This window comes from Cibotium barometz, chromosome 11 (assembly GCF_041138505.1).
Source record: "Cibotium barometz isolate CiBa-2024 chromosome 11, ASM4113850v1, whole genome shotgun sequence".
In the NCBI taxonomy this organism is placed as follows: Eukaryota; Viridiplantae; Streptophyta; class Polypodiopsida; order Cyatheales; family Cibotiaceae; genus Cibotium; species Cibotium barometz.
In genome coordinates, this window is record NC_141056.1 from 2778098 (window position 1) to 2800442 (window position 22345).

The 22345-nt window shown below is 45.2% G+C and overlaps 1 protein-coding gene and 1 pseudogene across 2 annotated transcripts in view; both read right to left on the reverse strand.

The window, feature by feature from the left end:
- Positions 1-22345, reverse strand: part of THO2 — a 255820-nt gene that overhangs the window by 169057 nt on the left and 64418 nt on the right. The window contains exon 8 of the mRNA XM_086804632.1: positions 22213-22260. Within this exon, the coding sequence (XP_086660758.1) occupies positions 22213-22260 (48 nt within the window). The remainder of the gene's footprint in view (positions 1-22212; positions 22261-22345) is intronic.
- LOC147633663 (uncharacterized) lies at positions 7135-9572 on the reverse strand (annotated as a pseudogene). The gene is made up of 4 exons (XR_015266858.1): positions 8897-9572; positions 8405-8777; positions 8157-8318; positions 7135-8074 (listed from the first exon to the last, which is right to left on the reverse strand). The product of XR_015266858.1 is annotated as an uncharacterized LOC147633663 (transcript).

A 22345-nucleotide genomic window follows, 5' to 3' on the forward strand; every position in this document is an offset into this window, starting at 1 on the left:
GATTGGCCGATATAGAGGTATACCAGCTGAGGCCAGGATATGTCGAGTATGCCATGGGGAGCCAGAGACAGAGCTGCATTATATATGCCATTGTACTGCATACTATGAGATATGGTCGTTTCCACTGTTTATTCAGAGAGGGTTTTGGACCACTTTCCAGAGTCATGGGGTACCAGGACCAGAGGTGTTTGGGATTGTTCTTGCTTGAGCTGCAGAGATATAGAGATAGCCTGCTTAGGCGCACAGAGAGCCAGACTCAGAGGCACATTACAGACTTCTTTAGTCCAGCCATCACTGCGCCAGATGGACCACAGCAGCTGCAGGACATGGATACCGCCCACACCAGTGGTACACTGATTGATCGTGCGATTGAGCTTGGGTGGTCCAGACGCCCACGACTACGGAGGAGGGCATCCCAGCATAGACGGAGGTTGCAGCGGCAGATTCGGATTATTCTTGCGAGACATGCGGGACACCCAGTCAGGGTGCTGACCACAGAGGATATTGAGGAGATCCGCCAGCGTCCGATGCGGCACATATTATGAGATGGAGGCACCTCCATAGTGTACCCCCCCATCCCACATGATATTGTATCCCCTCACTATACTCCACTCACCTCCATAGCGTAGCCCCCCCTCACTATATTCACACCCTATAAGGGTTTCTGTTTACCTTCCGGTTCCAGTTTCATTTTCTAGGTGCCACTAGTATCATCTTTATTTTTCTTTTCCATTTTCTCGTTTTTTATCCAGACATTGTATTAGATCCACCATGATGTAACTTTTTGGTCTCATAGGTCATTATGGCCTTTTGAAGACGTTAATATAACATAACATAACATAACATAATCTCTCCCTCTCTCTCTCTCTCTCTCTCTCTCTCTCTCTCTCTCTCTCTCTCTCTCTCTCTCTCTCTCTCTCTCTCTCTCTCTCTCTCCATACTTTTTCATTTTGTTGGGATGACAGAGGATACCCCATACAGGTACACCGATTTGTCTCATAGGAGAACTTGCATGCCACGAGTCTTACACGCGAGGAGAGAAGGGAAGAAGGCCTTCTATCGAAATGGTCGGGTCAGTATTGATGGCCGGCCCATGGATTAGCGGTTTGGGGCCTATGGGGGACAGACCAGGCCACTGACAGAGATACACATGGCAGTATGGAACTGTAATGGTTCACTATGGGTGCAGCCTGGACGACTGGAGCATGTTATGGTGGGGAGAGACATCATACTTCTGACAAAGACACATCAGAGCCCAGAGAGAGGGCTACCTCGAGTAGAGGGATTCCAGTGGGAGTCAGCATACAAGAGGACCACACGCCAGGGTACCTCGAGAGGGTCGGGGGGAGTAGCAGTTCTATTCAGACGGGAGCTACAAGGGAGACTGAGAGTGGTAGCACAGGATCCAGAGGCCAGATACATGTGGATCAGCTTACAGCTCTCACAGGACAGGGCTATATACATAGCTCTATGTTACTTTTCTCCATCAGGATCCTCCTATGTCATTACAGAGGACATGCCACAGAGGAGGAGACAGGAGCCTCGCCATACACTTGTCTGTCAGAGGAGATTATGCATTATTCTACACTAGGGGAAGTATTTCTCACAGGCGACTTCAATGCCCACACACAGAGCAGACAGTGTGAGGTGTATGACTATGATGACATGGAGATCCTCCACCCTTGGGGACCACTTACTAGGGTTGGGAGCCAGGCATCATCTCGTTATTTATAACGGGATGCTACAATGGCCGGGATCAGGAGGGCTGACATGCTTCCCACATGGGGGTCATACACGGACCGGAGGCACAGTGGTAGACTACATTATGGGGTCTTTGGAGGCATTACAGCTTGTCACCTCATTCTCCATTCCACCTCGTCCTATTGGGGCAGATCATACATACTTGGCATTTTCACAAGCTGGATCACCAGTATCACGAGCCCCCCACATACCGACGCCACACACTACCATCTACTTCACACATGACATGGCAGACATATACACTGGCAGAGTAGAGGACGGGCTCCTTTTCATGGATCCCCTGGCACCTATGGATACCATTACAGCCCAGCTAGCATCACTCCTACACACGGCTGCATTACAGAGCTTCCCACATCGTGTACACTCAGGAGAGCCTGCGAGATCTGGGACTATGCCCCAGAACAGATGGTATGATGACGAGTGCAGAGCCCTATACTCACGGCTCCGCATACAGAGAGCCTTGGGGGCCATCACAGAGCAGGAGTCAAGGAGAGAGATGAGGAGACTTACTCGCCGCAAAAGGCGGGCCTTCGCAGAGATACAGGAGCTAGAGATCTTTCATTTCATCATGAGTAGAGATAGCCCTGTCTCATGGCGGCACTTCAGAGAGCCCCGGACACCGACACCTATTGCAGACCCACAGACATGGCACACATATGCAGAGGGCCTATACCACGCCCCACAGCAGCCACCTATACCTCAGCCACAGGAGCCTCGACCTACCACAGCTAGCTTCTTTACCCACTCGATGGTACAGGAAGCTATCCGCCGCCTACAGCATGGACGGGCTGCCGACCATATGGGCCTGCAGGGTGAGCATCTCATATATGCAGTAGATTCTTTGGCTCCTTTTCTTGCACACCTGTTTAACAGGGCACTAGCAGAGGGTTTGCCTGCGGAGTGGACGATGCACACCATTGTGTCAATTCACAAAACAGGGGATATGCTCGATCCGAGCAACTACAGGACGGTTATGGTTGGCCACGTGCTGGCCAAACTCTATGGTGCAGTGCTGGAGCAAGAGCTAATCTTATATGCTGAGCGAGCAGGTTTACGCTCATCAGGGCAGGCAGGCTTCGGAGAGATTTCTCTACCACTGACCATGTATTCACTTTGAGATGTATGATTGATCAGGCCAGAGTGAGGAAGAGAAAGCTCTATTGCTGCTTTGTGGATTTCCGCAAGGCATTTGACACAGTACCACGAGAGAGGCTCTTTCAGCGCCTGTAATCTCTTGGCATACCAGCAGATATGACATGGGGCATCTATGCATTATATGAGCAGGTTTTTGGGCGAGTCAGATGTCCAGGAGGTATGTCCGAGACTATTGCTAGCACCATTGGTGTGAAGCAAGGATGCCCACTTTCCCCCACGCTATTTCGGTTATACATTGATGAGGTGGCTAACTTCATTACACGGGGAGGCGGAGATGGAGTTGATTTAGCAGGTACCTCAGTACATATTATGCTCTATGCTGATGATATTGTATTAGTGTCTGAGTCTCCAGGTGGTCTACAGCAGCATCTACATGCACTCGATGATTTCTGCACACAGAGGGGTCTTACTGTGAAGCTTGGGAAAACCAAGGTTATGGTCTTTCATACATTGAGACAGGGCAGGAGTCAGCTGACATTCACTCTCGCAGGACGCCAGGTGGAGGTGGTGACATCATACGTGTACCTAGGGGTTACCTTCTCTGGAGCAGCCACACGCTTCACCATGGGTTCAGCAGCCAGAGCTAGATTGACACGGGGATATGCAGCATTGGCTATGCTAGAGAGACAGTGCCACCAGGCGCATTTTCAGGAGCCCCGGACAAAGGGGTGGCTATTTGACACATTAGTCACACCGGCATTGATGTATGGAGCAGCGGTATGGGCGCCAGGCCTTGCTACCCATTGGTGGACACAGATAGAGAGACCACAGGCCCTCATGATGGCACGCATGATACGCAGCAAACCGTCAGTACCTCATGACATTATCCGAACAGAGTTTGCTGCGCCTCCTATGATGGTAGAGGCCATATTTCAGACTATATGCCTGCTAGACAGATTCAGAGAGATCCCACAGGACAGAATGTCATACAGAGCCTTTGAGGCATCTAGACAGCTGGCTAAGGCAGGAGACAGAGGATCATGATATGCACAGGTCACACATTGGTTCTCACAGCATGGTCTAGATACCACCATTCCAGTATGACAGGGATGCACCACATATCCGCCTCTCTCATAGTGAGAGGAACAGAGTATTGAGACAGGATCTATGGCAGCTCTATACACGAGAGACATGGATATCGCCTACACAGCCTCTTCTACCGAAGATGCTATACTACAGAGATCACTTCATGGGTATCACTGATGATGGATTTATAGAGAGGCCTAGATACATGGAGGGCTTTTTACCACACGGCTCTCGAGTGGCTATTGGTCAGCTTAGAGTTTCATCACACCGATTGGAGATTGACACTGGCAGAGCAGCACGGATCCCCCGAGAGGAGAGGGTATGCAGATTGTGCAGAGAGGAGGTGGAGAATGAGGAGCATTATGTATGCAGATGCAGAGCATATACAGCCATCAGAGAGAGATATCCCATTTTATTCAGAGAGCCACATTCCCTACGCCAGATCTTTGAGGCAGCAGACCAGCGCATACTGGGGAGATTCATTCTAGACATACAACGCCACAGAGAGACATCATTACAGGCTCACACAGCTCCAGAGGGGGGACGACAGACACAGATTACTACATTTTTTCAGAGATCCATCCCCCTCCCAGCCCCTACACGGCAGGGAATTACTTTCGAGAGAGCAGAGACACTTAGAGCCCGCAGGAGACAGAGGACACCTGGCTTTCGGACACCACGCCTATACCAGAGAGAGAGGACAGAGATCAAAGCTCAGTTTCATAGAGAGGGTGCGGAGCAACTGGCTCGCTTCAGAGCACACACAGGCATGTTCTTCAGGGAGCTGTGGACACCCCCTTCATTGATGTATACCATTTTATACCCCCAGTATGGTACAGGATGGAGCTAGCTAGGTTGCATATCATGATTGTATACTCCACGCATATAGCTTTGCATTCTCCTAGTAGTAGAGCTCCACCCCCTTCACCACTCATTGTAATTATTGCACACCCAGATTCAGCTTTTTAGTTCAGTACTTTTTCATTTTGTTGGGATGACAGAGGATACCCCATAGAGGTACTCCGATTTGTCTCATAGGCCGAGTTCGGTCTTTTGGAAGACGTTAATAAAATCTTTCTTTCTTTCTTTCTCTCTCTCCAGACATTTACGGCATCCTCAGATCGGATGTATGACATATTGTACCCAGACTATGGGACTGGATGGAGTTAGGAGTAGATAACATATCATACTTGTATCACCCCTTCAGCATATAGAGATGCATTAGTAGCCCTAGTACTCCATCCACACCCTCTCGTTTGTACACCACCATTGAGTCCCCTATGGTCGTGTTGTCATACTTGTACATTTTATTCTCACTCCACATTTTCCTCTTGATGACTGGAGGAACATCATTGTACTACTTGTTTGTCTCATAGGCCAATTTTGGCCTTTTGCAGACGTTAATATATCTTTCTTTTTTTCTTTCTTTCTTTCTCTCTCCACCATCAGATCAATTTTGGCCAAGCAGGTATCGTCATTAGCTAATCATAGCATATCTCACTCTACACAAGATCATCTGCTGATCACTTGTACTGTCAGATGTTTTCATTTTACTTTTCTTTCAGTTTTCCATGGCTCAGTATATCCATGGTACCATTGTATTACTTTTGGTCTCATAGGCCCTTCGGGTCTTCCGGAGACGTTAATATAACTTTCTTTCTTTCTCTATCTATCTAGATATCTCTACCATTTCCAACAAGGTATCAGAGCAGGTTTAGTATAGGAATCCCTTTTCTTATGTAATCAACATTAAGCACAATATAGCCTCTTAAGGTTTTTGCGTTTCTTAGTTAGGTTTAGTTACATTCCTTTTTTCTTCTTATTCTTGCATTTTTCTAGCTTCTGTGCATCTCTGTCCACTTGCAATCTCCTTGTAATCTCCTTGCAATCTCCTTGTAATCTCCTTGCAATAGCCCGCAATCTCCTTGTAATATCCCACAATCTCCTTGTAGATGTATGTTAAAATGCTAATATTGAGCTTATTGCAATGACGTTGATGAGCAGTCTGTGAAGATAACGATCTCATACAAGACTAAAGGCCTTTCCATGAAGGGCAGCTTGAAGTGTCCGGTGGTGATCAGATCCTAACAATGCCTGCATCCATTAGTATGGAGTGTTGGGGTTGTTGAAAGCCTTTTGAATTGAGCTTGACGAACTGATCTAAACCTTATTTTTTTGTAGATTTCTGTTGTTATGTTTTCAAGTACATTATGTAGGATATCAACAAAACATAATTGGATAAACTAAAGCAATCTCTAGGAGAGATCCACTATCCAACTGTTTGTCCTCTTTCAATGAGAGCTTAGCCAAAGCTCAATGATGAAAAGGCTCATGTATTATGTGGTACAATTCAATGTTTATTATATTGTCATGTTTATCACTAATCATTCTTGCGAGAGAACTTCCCACTCAAAAGCCTTGTATATAGGTAAGGAGAACCCTGTGGTGTATGGGGCACACTAGCTCACACCACTGAGCTGGGTTCAATTCCTAGCAAGGCCATACTCTATATGCTCTGTATTTGCATCAAATACACAAAAATTTACACTGTTTTCTGCATGAAGTTGCAATCTGCACTCAATCTTTACCAAAACTGCACTTGTTTTATCAAGACAGCACTTCTGTGATCTTGTTTGACTTATTTCACAAGATTAACACTAATCTTTAAAGATTAATGTTAGTCCACTTGATTAAGTTGTGAACAACCTAATTTGAGCATAATCTTCACATACCACTACAGTTTGATCTTTCTTTGCAAACATTTCTTAGCATTTTCAACTATTTCTTGGTATTTGAACTGGTTCTTGCAAGTATTTAACAAGAACAGTAACAAATAGCAAAGAGATGCAAAGAATGTGTAGGCTTTGACAAATATCACTCACAACTATGAATCTTTACACCAATCTTGCTCTCTTCACTTGAATCTTCAATTCTACACTCAAATCTACAAGAAAACTCTGCAATAGATCTTCAATCTGCTCATTGTTATTGAAAACTTCACCAACATGTGAATATTTACAATCTGTCTCCAAGTTCTGTGATAATCAGTACCTTTCTTGATGACTCTTTCACCAATAACTACACAGCAACTAAGAATCTCCACAAAAATGCAAAGAACTCAAAGGATCTTGCAAATGATAGTATAAAACTAGGGTTTGTGTGAAGATTTGAAGAAAAGAGACTCTAATTCATGCAAAATTTCTACAAAATTCAAGAAAATCAAGAAAATGCATTTTGAAAACTATGGGAATCCCTAATCCGAGAATGATTAACACCATAGTTATCAGGTACGAAAAGTTTGATTTGGTACGGTACGTTCAAATACGGTCTCGGAACACACCACTAAATTTTAAAAATAAAAATACGGTGGAGGTACGGTCCATTAAAAAATACTTAAAAATATAAATATAGATGCAAAACTTAGAGAAGTTACAACTTACAACTTACAACTTACCCAAAACATAAAAATTTAGAATGTTGCAACTTGCAAGTTGCATAGAAAATGAAAGTAGACAAATGTACATGTGACATGTCAAAGAGTCATGAACATATATAAAGCCGCAAAAGTCGGCATGCCGCATGGGCAAGTATAAAAATGTGAGTACAAAAATGCAAAAAGCCCATAAAGGACTATAGAGGCTAAAAGCCTAGCTGCCACTGTCACCATCTATGTCAGGAGTCAAGACTCAAAGCTATCGCTAGGCTCTTCAATATCCTCACTAGAGGAGGACACCTCAGAGCTCCCACCAAAATCCCCATCGCTAAGAACGTTGTCCTCATCATCATATTCGGGATCCCTAATATCACCATGAACTACCGAAGAAGACTCTGCAATGGAAGCATCCTCAACTCTAATCGCTGCGGAGGCAGAGCTCCGACTCGTGCAGCCACGTCTTACATAGGTAGCAACTGGCCGATCAGAGCCTCAAGAGCCGAAGGTAAGATTCGTAAGAATAGGCCAAACCTGTACTCCACCTCTAGCTCGACGGCCACGATGAGTGCGAGAGACTCGTCTATCAATCTCCTCTAGCTCTTTGTAGAGCTCTACATATATGGCCTCCTCCTCTACATTACGCTCCTTGTGGACACTTTTAAGAGTGTCCACCGTCAACTTGAATTCGTCGACGTTTACCTACAAATTTTATAATTGATTAGGGGCTAAATAATAAAACATTGAAAGTTACGTAAGTCTAACATGTTACATAATAATATACCTGTCTAGCTTGACTCATATCGTGCATTGCATGCACCATGCGCAAATTATTGCGGCAATAGACCAGCCGCTCTAACTGTCTCGTGCTCAATCGATTGCGTAACTTCGTGTGTATAAGTGAGTAGCAACTCTAGTTCCTCTCACATGCACCCAAAGAGCAATCCTAATCCACAATAAAAATAAACAATATTCAGGTTTCTAGTATCTACACATAATTTAGTAACTTGGTGCCAAGTGGTTAGTGGTTACCTGCGCTAGAATCCTCAAAGCCATTCTTTGTAGGTGAGGTTGTTGGTAAGCAAATGACTCCCACCAAAAGAGAGGCTTCACCATAGAATCCCTCCTCCAACATACCGCATTGGCGAATGCGGGGCCCCTCTGATCATTATAGTTGATGAGCTCCTGTAAGAACTGAAATTGTCCATTCTCATCATCCGGTAATGCTTTCAGTAAGAAAGCATCCCTAGTTGAAAGCAACTCTTGACCAGTGAAAAGTGGGAGTGCTTTGTAGGCAGGATGCAACAAAGTAGCAAGGCCATGGATAGGCCTCTTCATCAATTTCCATCTCTTCTCCACGAGTGCCACGATAGCATCGCGTTGAGGAGTAGCCTCAAGGGGATCACTGTGAATTTTAAAATAAAGGGGAGAATATCTTATAAGTTATATGAGAAAAATGAAAGAACAAGTATTTAGATTCAACATTCTATTTTAGTTTATTACTTATTCTTGAATCTTACTTACCTTGTTAGCATATACTCTAGATCAAGCTCATCGAGGATTGTGGTGCGGGTAATCTCGACAATGGCCTCTCTCATAAAGTGAGTGAGGAGCCCCATAGTAGCCCCCTCCATGTCTGTCATGCGTAAAACTCGTATAAGGGAGTAACCGCAATGACTAGGGCGCGGACTTGGCGCCAGAACTCCTCTCTCAAGCATAGGCGTTGAATGGCTCCTCTTGCCTCATCGACACGCGAAGGTATCTCACCTAGTATCCATTCCTGCCACTCCGGTAAAACCACTGTTGCTTGGAGCTTAGGCATGACATTATAAAGGCGCTCTAGAAGAAGCCACATGTATGCAAAGCACGTCAAGAATGGCTTCTTCATCTCCAAGTCACTGTGATGGCGGAAGATAGCAAGGGCCTTGACTTTTTGACTGAAAAAAGTGACAATTTGAGTGGCTTGTGTCACCACACTCTTCACCCACTCTAACTTGCCTATGTCCTCCATAAGCAAGTCAAGGCAGTGAGAGGCACAAGGAGTCCATACTATGGACTTAAACTTCTCCTCAAGCAAGCGGTCCATCTTGCGGCAATTGGACGCATTGTCCGTAACCACTTGAACCACATTTTCGGGGCCAACCTATAAGGATGATGGATGCATGAAAAAGAAAAATAAATAAGACTTGAAAGTTGAGTAAAAGGCAAAGGCTAAACTTTCAAGCTTCAAACTCAAAAAATAAAAATTGTATCTCACCTCGATTATGGCTTGTCAAATGTGGCGATTTTCTTCCGTGCCTTTCCAGCATCCGCGGCCCACAAGAAGTACGTGCCAAGAGGGCAAGATACTAGAGTGTTGAGGATGTCCCACTTACTTCTATTGGTCCATCCGTCAGAGAGGATGGAACACCCATACTTCACCCATCCCGCTCGGACGGGCTCAAGGGTCTTGTTAATTCTCTCCTTTTCTTCATCAAGTGCCTTCGTGTGCATGTCGTTGTAGGTGATACCATGCCAAGGGCCATGGCATGGTCCTACTTCGGCAATGAACCTCACCATCCTTTGCCATTGAGAAGTTTTGAGGACACGAAATGCGAGATTACACTCAATGACCATGCATGCAATCTCCACATTTGTGTCTTGTTGCTTTGCTTGGACCCAAGAGAGAGAGGCCACATTTGCTCGAATGGAGCCTCCAAGAGTGGCTTGCCTCTTGTGTGGAGCCTCAAACTCACTTGGTCTCTTTGATGAGGGGTTGGAGTTGGTGAAGGGGGAGAAGGATGCGGAGAATGATGAAGAGGATGTATCCCTTGCCGGCGGGATGACTTCGTCTTGAGTGGCGGCAACGGCGGGGGGGACTCTTCCACTATCACTTGCTTCACAATGCCATCGGAAATGTCTCGAGGGATCATCTTGCAAGGTGCAATTTGCCCCCCCATCTTGGAGAGATGTGCAAGAAGCCTAGTGGCACTACTAGTGTAGGCCTTGCCACAATACTTGCAAGTCCACTTCCATGCCCCCGACTTCCCCTCGTTCTTCTCATGGGTAATGGCATGCAAAGTAAATGCTTCATGCTTTTCTCTCATGGTGAAAGAGGAGAGAAGGGTCCCAGGAGAAGGAAAGGGAGAGGTAGGGAGAGGCTTGAGGAAGAGGAAGAGAGAGGGAGAGGCTTGAGGAAGAGGGGGAGGCTTGTGGTAGACTCAAGACTCGAGAGGGAGAGCCTAGAGGCTTGAAAGTTGAGGAAGAGGGAGAGGCTTGAACCTTGGCCCTTGAGGAAGAGGGGGAGAGCCTAGAGGGGACTCAAGGGAGAGGATAGACTTGAGCAATGGCACTTGTAAGGGGAGGGTTGAGCAATGAGAACTTGTGAGGATGGGGTTGGGGGAGGGCCTATTATATAGATAATAGAGAGAGCCTAGAGGCTCAAGGCTCAATAGTCAAGCCTCAAGCAAAGACAAGTTGGCAACCAAAGGGCCAACTTGCCAAGCCTCAAGCCTCAAGGCAAGCAAGAGTCCCAAAAAACACCCATCAAACGGCTCTCCAAACAGTCATAAACGGCCAAAAAAACGACGAACAAAACGGACCAAAAATGACGAAAAAAGCAGGTAAAAAAAAATGGGCGGAACAAAATGGTCAGTTCAGATCTGGATCGCACTATACCGTACCACATCGAACCGTACTGTATCGAATCGAATTGAGATGGCGGTACGCGAACCGGTTGCAACTATGATTAACACTAATCATGATGAAGAAAATGCATTTTAAAAAACTGGCTTAACAGTATTCCGAAAATGATTATCACTAATCATGATCAAGAAAATGTATTTTCAAAATTGGATTAAGAATAATCCAAAAATGATTATCATCTAATCACTCTCTATGCAAGGATCTAAGCCAAGAGCTCTAATACCAATTGGAATAAAGTGATCATAAAGTTGAGATTAGAAATAATCGTTATGCTGATTAACATGCAATTAGCAAGAAATCATTCATAATGCCTAAGTGATTTAGCCTTTCACCAAAGGATGGAAATAGCCTTCCATAAGACAAGGTTGAAAGCCATGAGACTCCAAGAGTCAAGAGGTCAAAAGATATCAAAAGGTACAATAGTAGTCCATGAGCCCCTTTTATACTCGAGCCCATGACCAAGGTCCTAAACCTAATCTAAAGTTGTTGCTTCATTACAATCCTCAAGAGTAAGCATGACAAATATATCATTGCTTGCCATAATAACCTACAAAAAATTGTATGTTCCTCCACACACTGCAAAGCCAATGTCCACTAAATGCAACCTAGATGGCTACTAGGTGGCCCACTAATGGCTGGAACCTGCAAATGTAATAAAAATGCAAGTGTAGGGATAGACTAACGAGTCAATTGTTGATTTTGAAGGCGTTTGAGGTCAATTTTGCGAAAACCCTCAAATCTGTGTGTATGTTAGCTTTATTTTCTAGATTTTGTTCAAAAATCAAAAAAGTCCCAATCTATGTTGAAACCCTAATGTGTGTGCTATAGAAATTCTTCAACAAGGTGCTGCAAGTACAGGCAGGTACATTCAAGGGGAGGTAAGGACGTCACGCGCGTGTACGAACAGTGTGTACGAACAGGTACAGGCGTCGCACATGTACGGCCTGTACAGCATAGGAGAATGTACGGACGGGAAAAACGCTCTGGAGGCAGAATCAACCTGGAGCTCTAATACCAAACATTGGAACCTACAGGATTAGCAATAGCAAGACACTCACAATAGAGCTCAAACACAGTGAGAGTGAGAGGCACACAACTCGATGATGATGGGAGAAACAGAATTAGGGTTAGGTTAAGAGTTCATGTGGGAGACATACACAGAGAAGCAAGGAGAGAGAGAGAGAGAGTTGTGGGGATAAGTCAACTCACCAAGTGAGTGTGTGACTCCCCTATCACACATGTATATTGCACTAGTACACATAGTGCACTTAGTACATTAAAAGTACTAAGTGTACTATGTACTATAACTTATGGGCTTGTACACACTATAAGGGTGGGCATAACGCCTTTACCCCAACAACCTCCCACTTAAAGGCAAAGTGCCCTTAAGTAAAGGAAAAGAAAAAATCAGCATGTACATGATAATATACAAGGCTAAATCAAGGCTGAAACTGGCCTCATCCAATGCCCATCAAGTGTCTGCAATGAGCAAACCGCTCCGGAGGCAAACTCTTTGTCAACAGATCAGCCGGGTTGTCATCCGTGTGAATCTTAACAAGCTGAATTTGCTTGTTCTCTATCACCTCTCTGATGAAGTGATACTTCACATCCACATGCTTCGTCTTTGCATGAAAGACAGGGTTCTTTGCCAACTGGATGGCACCCTGACTGTCACAATGCAACAATGGAATATCCCCTGTATAACCCAAATCAACCACTAACCGAGATAGCCATAATGCCTCCTTGCAAGCCTCTGTGGCTGCAATATACTCGGCCTCTGTAGTAGATAAGGCAGTGCACTTCTGCATCCTGGATATCCATGACACAGCACCTCCTGTGAATGTAAATACATAACCGGTAGTAGACTTCCGGTTATCTGGATGACCGGCATAATCCGAATCCGTGTAACCATGCACTAATGCATCCTGTTTGCCAAAGCAAATGCACATATCCTGTGTGCCCTTCAGGTATCTCATGACACCTTTCACTGCTTCCCAATGCTTCTTGCCAGGGTTGGCCATGTATCTAGAAACCACTCCCACTGCAAATGCAATGTCCGGCCTAGTAGCAACCATGGCATACATGAGACTGCCACAAGCTAAAGCATACGGAATCTTGGCCATATCAGCCCTGTCTCTATCTGACTGTGGGCTGTCCATAGCACTGAGTTTCACATATGGAGGCAAAGGAGTACTAGTTTTCTTCCCCCCGTCCATATTGAACCTCTGCAAGACTTTGCCAATGTATTCCTTCTGAGACAAATACAACACATGCTGATTTCTGTCCCGAAGTATCCGCATACCCAAGATGTGATTTGCATCACCCAAATCCTTCATATCAAAGGTTTCATGCAGCCTCTTCTTCAAGGCATCCATCTCTTTACGAGATTTCCCGGCAATCAACATATCATCAACATACAAGATGAGGATCAATAGACTGCCATCCAAAGCTTTCTTGGTGTACAAGCAGTGATCTATGTCACTTCTCCTGAATTTCTGAGATTTCATGAATGTATCAAATTTATGATACCATTCTCTTGGTGCCTGTTTGAGCCCATAAAGACTCTTTTTCAGCTTGCATACAAGCTTCTCCTTTCCACTCACTGCATAACCCTCTGGCTGCTGCATATATATCTCCTCATGGAGATCACCGTGAAGAAAAGCAGTCTTCACATCCATCTGAATCAAGTCCAGATCATCATGTGCAACCAAAGCTAACACAGCTCTAAGTGTGGTCATTTTGACCACTGGAGAGAAGATCTCCTCAAAGTCCACACCATATTCCTGCTTGAAGCCCTTAGGCACTAACCTGGCTTTGTATCTTGGCTTTGCATCTGGTGCAACTTTGAGCCTGTATACCCACTTGCATGGCAAAACCTTCTTGCCTGCAGGCAAATGCACCAACTTCCAAGTTCCATTTTTATGCAGAGAATCCATCTCTGACTTCATGGCACGCTCCCATAGAGCCTTGTCTGCCCTCTGTAAAGCCTCTTTATAACATGAGGGCTCCCCACAGTCAGTGAGCATCAAGTAGTCAACCCCTGGAACAAACCTGTCAGGGACTCTGGAGGGTCTTGTGGACCTCCGTACCCAATGACCATCATTTGCAGGTTGCTGTCCAGCCTGCATATCACCCATTGGTGGCTCCTGTTCCATGCCATAAGGCTGAAAAATCATGCCCGGTATATCCTCTAACTGTGGTATATCCATAGGGATATCTTCTGCCATCTCTGGCTGTCCATTTGGACCATTTTCAGCACCATTTAAGGGCTGGTTTTGCTGCTGTAATGGCTGATTTACAGCCCTTTGTTGTTGTCCATGATGTCCATCATCATCAAAGATGACTCTGCCAGGCTCCTGTTGCCTTGCAGGCTCCTTATACATGCATGTTTCATCAAAAATGACATCATTGCTGCGTATGATCTTTCTATTTATGGGATCCCAAAGTCTATACCCCATTTCACCTTTGTCACCATATCCTAGGAATATGCATTTGTGAGACTTAGGATCAAGTTTGGTGCGCATTTCCCTGCGTATGTGCACGTACGCAACGCAACCAAACACTCTCAAGTGCTTGTATGACGGAGGCTTCCCTGTCCATACTTCTTCTGGCACTTTCCCACCAAGCCTCGTGTTAGGTGACCTGTTTATAAGGTGAACGGCTGTCATAACAGCTTCAGCCCAAAAACCATGAGGTAATGCAGCATGTGACAACATAGAACGGACCTTCTCCTGTATGGTCCTGTTCATCCTCTCTGCTGTCCCGTTTTGTGGAGGATCATAAGGAGTAGAGAGCTCCCTCTTGATGCCTTTAGCATCACAAAAGTCCTGAAACTGTTTGGACATGTACTCTCCACCATTGTCGGAACGCAAAGCTTTCAGTGTTTTGCCAGTTTGATTCTCAACAAGAGCAACAAACTTTTCAAACACTGAGAATGTATCACTCTTCAAACGAAGAGGATAAACCCACACCTTGCGTGTGGCATCATCAATGAAAGACACAAAATATTTTGCCCCTCCCAAAGAAAGCTGAGGCATCTCACATACATCTGTATGCACAAGCTCTAACTGAGCATCTTTCTGTCCAAGAGCTTTCTTGTGGGGGCACTGTAGTTGCCTACCATATATACAATGCTCACAAAACTGAAAACTTGAAAACTTTAGAGAAGGCAAGTAACCCAAACGAGACAATTGCTCCATTCCTTTGACACTCATGTGTCCCAACCGGCTATGCCACATAGAAATTTCCGGCAGCTCGGTTGCATTTACATTAGCATGGTGACAAACACCTGCATGCATAAAGTAAAGAGTGTCCACCTTAGAGCCTCTGGCAACAACCAGTGAGCCCTTACTAATTTTCCACTTTCCACTACCAAATGTGGTAACATAATCAGCATCATCAAGCTGTCCAGTAGAAAGCAGATTCTTTTTTATCTCAGGCACATGCCTAACATCATGGAGCATAAGCTGTGAGCCATCTGAAAATACAAGCCTCACATCACCTCTGCCAAGAATCTTGCATGCATGGTTATCACCCAAATAAACCACTCCTTCATTGCCAGCAGTATACCTGACAAACAAGTCTCTGCAACCTGTGACATGAAAGGAGGCACCTGAATCAATGATCCATGAGTGCATACCATGACCACCTGTAAGAAGTGAATGGGCATCAAGTGAAGAAGTAAATAGGACCTCATCCTCACTGCCACCTGCATGTGACACATTGATTTCTTCAATCTTGACTCCACTTTTGCCCTTTGGCTTTACATCTTTGGCTTCATCTTTCTCTTTGTCTTTGCCTTTTCCCTTTTCCTTTTGATCATTTTTCCATTTGTAGCATTGCTTTTTAATGTGTCCCTTCTTGCCACAATAATGGCATTCCAAATCCTTTTTGGAGCGAGACTTGCTCCTTCCCCGTTCTTGGCTTTTTCCCCTTTGTTGGGATCTCCCACGTGCATTCATTGCATTGGACTTTCCAACAGAGTTGTTTTTCCTGTTCATCTCTTCTTGAAGAAGAGCACCCTCAACATCTGCATATGACAGCATAGCATGCGAATTGCTAGTGGCTGTCCTGAATGTGTCCCAACTCTCTGGCAAAGTGCATAACAGAAAAGTGGCTTTGAACTCATCGTCCATTGCCAACTTTTGATTAATGACCTGGCTGACAATACCATTAAACTCATTTAGATGGGCTGTCATAGACGCCCCTTCCTTCATCTGAAGACCTATGAGTTTCTTCAACCAATACACTTTGCTTGAGGCACTTTGTTGGGCATACAAGTCCTGCAATCTCTGCCACATTCCCCAAGCTGTCTTCTCTTCACGAATGCTGAAAAGTAATGAGTCTGACACAGACAACATGATAGTAGATCTTGCCAGCTCATCCATATCTTCCCACTCTTCAGCAGTAAGAGAAGCGGGCATCACACCCCTTTCTTTGATAGGCTTGTGCTGCTTTTTCTGGAGCCACACATTGTAGCACTGGGTTTGCCAAATATCATAATTATGCGAGCCTTCAAGCTTCTTGATGTGAAGCAATGAAGAGCTCTCACCTGTGGTTGCCATAGCAAAATGCAACCTGTCAATGCCTGACTCCCTGCAAAATGTGCAAACACTGCACCAAAAGCACACAAAGTGCTCACAGTTTTTCTCCCAAGCTTTATCTCCCACTGCGGAAGCAAGAATGCAACTTTTCTCCCACTGTATGTGATGAAAACACCAAAATCTGGTTGCTGCAGATTTTGGACAGCACCTTAAATGTGCTCTTTTGCCCTTCCAAAGTACTGTACAGCAGTACTAAGTGCTCACCAATGATGTACCAAACCTGTACCGGCAAGTTCAGCAGCTGAAATTGAACCTTTTGGTCACTCAAAACAGTGTACAGCCATGCCAAAACATGCACAAAGCTGTGCCAAATCTGTACCAGCAGGTACAATAGCAATAAATGCTCTCCTGGCTGTCCAAATGAGTGAAAATCAGACTTTTACAGTCCTGTACACTGCATACAACAGTTCCGAACAGAAATTGGGCAAAAGCCCCTTGACTGCAAGCTGATTTTTGAGGATTCAAGGCATAAATGTCTTGCCTGCTGCTTTGCCAAGCTCAACAAGCATACGAACTTGAAAAGCCCCTTGATTTAAGATCAATTTCTGATCATACATGGTACATTGACGCACATGAAGGCATCCAGAGTGTTTATGATGCTTCCCCCTGGCCACATATACATCCAAATAATGAAAGCCCCTTGATTCACAGGCACATTGAGTGCTTGTAAGGCATCAGCACGTTATCCACAGCATCAAATGCGATTGCCTCCATGCAAATCAACCAAATCGGCACAAAAGCCCCTTGATTTGCACTGCAATTTGCTGCAATTTGCTGCAATTTTGCCCAAATGTGCGATTTCTCACATCATACAGCATGTATGAGTGCTTAATTGCACAATTACATCAAAAGCCCCAAATTTCGACATCCAATTTCTTGCAAATTGATCCTGATTGTGACCAATTTCCTGCAAATTGATCCTGATTGTGACCAATGTCACCCAATTTTGCCAATTTTGCTCAAAAATTGAGCAATTGGGTACCTGTACCTGCTCAATTGATAATTGTACCTGCTCAATTGCAAGTCCCAAAAAAAATTTGAGGCAAATACCTTGTAATTTCTGATTTTTCTTCAATTTGCAGGCTGAATTTTGATTGCAGATGCTGTTGCAGGAGAGGAGGGCAATTCATGCTGATGTTGCTGCAGAAAGAGTGCTCTGATTGAGGAGGTGGTACAGGCCAACGGAGCACTGCATCCTTCAAGACACTGCGCTTGGGCTCTTGTGAGCTGTGCCAGAGGTTCTCCAGCACGTTATGGCATTTGTAGTACTCCCCGCGATTGAAAAAGCCCAACCCCACGTTCGAAGCTCACATCGGAATCTTCAGATTCGCTGTCCTCGTCATCACTCCATCGCCAACCAGCCGGCGAGCAGTCGAGCAGGCCAGTTGATGCGCCTTCGCCCCCTCCACTTGCTACGCGCTTGTATTCGATGGAAGTCTTCGCTTAGCGCCTTGTACACGTCGACGGGCTCCCTTCGCTTATGTTTCGCCTAGCGCCAGCCGACGCCCAGCGCTAGGCCTTCGCTTGCGTTTCGATTGCCACACCCGCCTCGCTGCTGCCGACTCATCCAGCTACGCTCCTGTGTTCACTTGCCTAGCGCTTCTTCGCTCCACGCTTCGACTTCTTGGCTTATCCGCATGCGTGTGATTCAACGCCCGCCACCAAGATAGAACTCCACGCTTCACCAGCTCCACGCTGTTCGCCTGGGTTCCCTGTTGTGTCTTGTGCTGCAAGGAGCAGGGCGACCAGGAATCAGCAGGGCGACCAGGAATCAACAGGGGGGGGGGCGGCCAGCAGAGCAGAAGAGGGAGGAGAACCTGGTGACCAAAGCTCTGATACCAGTTGATGGGAGAAACAGAATTAGGGTTAGGTTAAGAGTTCATGTGGGAGACATACACAGAGAAGCAAGGAGAGAGAGAGAGAGAGTTGTGGGGATAAGTCAACTCACCAAGTGAGTGTGTGACTCCCCTATCACACATGTATATTGCACTAGTACACATAGTGCACTTAGTACATTAAAAGTACTAAGTGTACTATGTACTATAACTTATGGGCTTGTACACACTATAAGGGTGGGCATAACGCCTTTACCCCAACAGATGATGATTACAAAGTAGAATGAGTGGTACAAGGTACAAAGGATAAGTACACCCCAAAGGATAAGGGTGCTCAAAAGCACAGGGGCCTCCTACAGAGGGAAAAAGTGACCCAGCTAGTCCTAGAGTGTTCACACACCACTACTGAGGAGGAAAATCTTGCTACTGTTTTCCAGCTGATTGCTGCTTCTCTGCACTGCTCAAGAAATAGAGGGGGGGGCTGCAATGCTGATGCATGCCCGATCACCATGTCTCCTTTGAGTCTAAATGGAAGCACACGCGTGTAGACATCTATGTCATGGGCAGCATTTATCTTGCCAGCAGAGGTTCTGGGAGTGGCTTGGGCTGTCCCCGGAGTCGATCTTCAGTAGATTTCTTTAGTTATCTTGAGTTTTCAGCCTTGGCCACCATTGGCATGCTTGTACATAGAATCGCAATAATGAAATACCTTAGTAGGTTGGGATTCTATGTGTGCTAGTGGTATTTCTAGATCTTCTGGTGCTATCTTCTCTTGTTAATGACCTGCACTTCAGACAGACAGGCCTTACACCAAGGCATGTTGGTCTGGCCTCCATGCTTGGGGAGTACTTGCCCCAGGAGCTATGGCTCAGTGGTCAGCTAGATTCTATGAAAGGAGTTTTGCAAGCTAGGAGGTCCTCATAAAAACACTATGGGTATGTTGGAAATAAGTGCTCACTAGGAGTACTTTTAGTCTTGGTCATCTCAGTATGCCACGTGGCACTCAGGGATTTATCCCATATGCACTCATTCTCTATCTTGTACTTCTCACCTATATATTGTAGGTGTCACATCAATGAAAGTATCAATCTTGTGTCTTGTCTACACTCATCTCAAGGTATGTTTAAGCTTTGTGTCTTGCTCTCATTTCAGTTTCAGTTTTTAGCTTTGTCTCTCCCCCATTTTTCCTACATGGTATCAGAGCAGGTTTGTTCGCCCTCAAGCTTCCTGGTGCTCATTCTCGGGTTTCTGGCCTTCTTCTTCATCTCTGGCTTCCTCACCGATCGCATAGAGTCCAATCTGTTCACTTCGACACGCAAAACCAGTGTCCTGAAGCTCCAGGTTGGTCTGCTGGGAATGGCACGCTCTTTGCAACAAGATCTGGATCGTATAGCTGAACGAGCTGACACTTCTACTCCTGAAGGACTTCATCATGTTCTGACAGAAACTGTCCTTGCGCTGTTGAGGCACCCTGACTACTGCATCTCTGGCTACTCCTCGGCGGATGTCAAAAGGGACTCCGAGGCTGGAGAGAAGTTTTTCAATGAGCTTTCAAGCTTCCTTTGCATCTACGCCTGCCCTCAGGCGCTTGGTTCGGTTCTCTTGCTCATGGCTCAACGGTTGACCACGTGGGTTCGCCTACATTATCGGCGCACTTCACGCCATTGCGACCCGTTCATCTGGCTTGGCCTGCTGATGGCTGCTGTGAGGGCCGCCGCTTTCACACCAATCGGGCTGTATCTCCTCCCTCCGCCACCTCTGTATGGGCTCAACCGATGCAGATCCCTCTCACCTCTCTCCTGCGCTTATCCTCCACCCGCTTCAACTCGCCTCTCTCTGCTTCAACGTTTCTTTAGCTCGTGGTTTTTCAAGCTTCAACTGGGCGACTCTTTCTCTCGATGGCATCTCTCTAGGTGCAGCCCGTGCTGCCCCTACCCTCATCGCTGCCCTGTTTGCCTCTGCTCCGCCTATTGTTTCTGCTCCAGCTTGCAACTCAAGTTCTGCACCTCTGCTCTCTCCGGTCTCTCTGGGTATCGTGGTTTTGTACTTCATCTCTTTCTATTTGCAGAATTCTCTGTTTGCAGCAGTCTTTCTCTCGGGTTACCCCTGAAAGGGTGGAAGACCTGAGGTAAAACCAAAATGGATTATCTTTCTATGCTGCAATATTTTTAGTTCTAGTTTATTCTTCAAAATTAATTTTCAGAACTACTCTCTATCTTGTACGGGATTAGACACTGCCAAGTATGGTAAGACCTTCCCATCTCTCACATATCTGTCTATGCTTTCATGCTATCTACCACCAATGATCACCAATGATGTAGATCATGGGGGTAATGTCATGTCTATTTGGACTTATCTTTGTACCTACCCAAGAGGCATCCCTGCATTACTCACTCTAGCAAGAGGATTGCCCTTGAGGAGGGATTATTAGTCAAGGTCCATCTCTCTGTCTATCTACAATCAGTCAGTCTCTCTGTCTATGTGTCTATCTTGTGTGATCTTACAGTCATATGTCTCTGACACTCTGTCTATCAGTCTATATGCCTATCTTTTGTGGATTAGCTACCCACATTCTCTTTGGCATTTTGTCTATGTCCCCATTTATCTTCTATTTTGTCAGTCTCTCTCATGTCTATCTGAAAGTCTCTCTCTCTGTGGGACCACTCTACTGGCTGATTGTCTCTCTCTCTCTCTGTCTATGATCCACTCTTGTCCCTACCCTTGTGGACCCATATGAGGATATCACTTGAGGAGGGGTGTCTCAGGATCTTTTGTCTCTCAGTCTATCAGTCTTTATGTCTGTCTTCTAGTCTTGTCCATCTTGTCTTCTAGCTTGTCTCTCAACCCTTGTCTAGTCTCTCTGTCTTGGTCTTATCTTTTGTCATGTCATAGTCTTGTCTTTTTGTCTTCCTCCTAGTGTCCACTTAAGGAGGGTGTTGGAAATAAGTGCTCACTAGGAGTACTTTTAGTCTTGGTCATCTCAGTATGCCACGTGGCACTCAGGGATTTATCCCATATGCACTCATTCTCTATCTTGTACTTCTCACCTATATATTGTAGGTGTCACATCAATGAAAGTATCAATCTTGTGTCTTGTCTACACTCATCTCAAGGTATGTTTAAGCTTTGTGTCTTGCTCTCATTTCAGTTTCAGTTTTTAGCTTTGTCTCTCCCCCATTTTTCCTACAGGGTACACATCAAAAACCCTTACCCTCTGTGTATGTTTCAATACACCAGCCACTACTTTAAGGTAAACGAATAGAGATGTCTAAAAATAGAGGAAAAAATGTATACTCTGGCTCCTCCAAAGCTAATCATAATTTCCTCCAAAAAGCCTTATTTTAAAAACCGAGGAGCAAATATGCGCAAAATCCTACCGCCCAATTGTAAGTGGTCCTAGCCAGGACTGGTTTTCTTCTGAAATTATTTTTCATCCCAATAAAGGACTAGATACTGCTCCCAATAGTGATGCCAATTCTGTGCTCCGTGTGTACATCTGCAAATTAGGATGCAGGAAATTGTTTGTGTAGGCTCAGCTCATTAAGCATGTTTCAATGCTTACATGGGCTTCAATTTTGGTCGCTTCTTGTTTTTAACTATGACAAGAACGAATTTGATAAATAGTGATTGAAAGCATGACATGGCCCAAACTAAACAAATAAGCTTATACCACTGGAATTATATCAAACATATATCCCAAGGGTTGTAGTTTGCTTACTATGTCAAAAACTCGATTAGGATCAAGGTCGAAGTGGCCAATCAAAGACTGCATCATCCAATCACTGACATTAGACCTAAGCACTCTTTCCTCATTCAAAGGAAGAAGGGGGCAATAAGGGGGGGAGATGGGG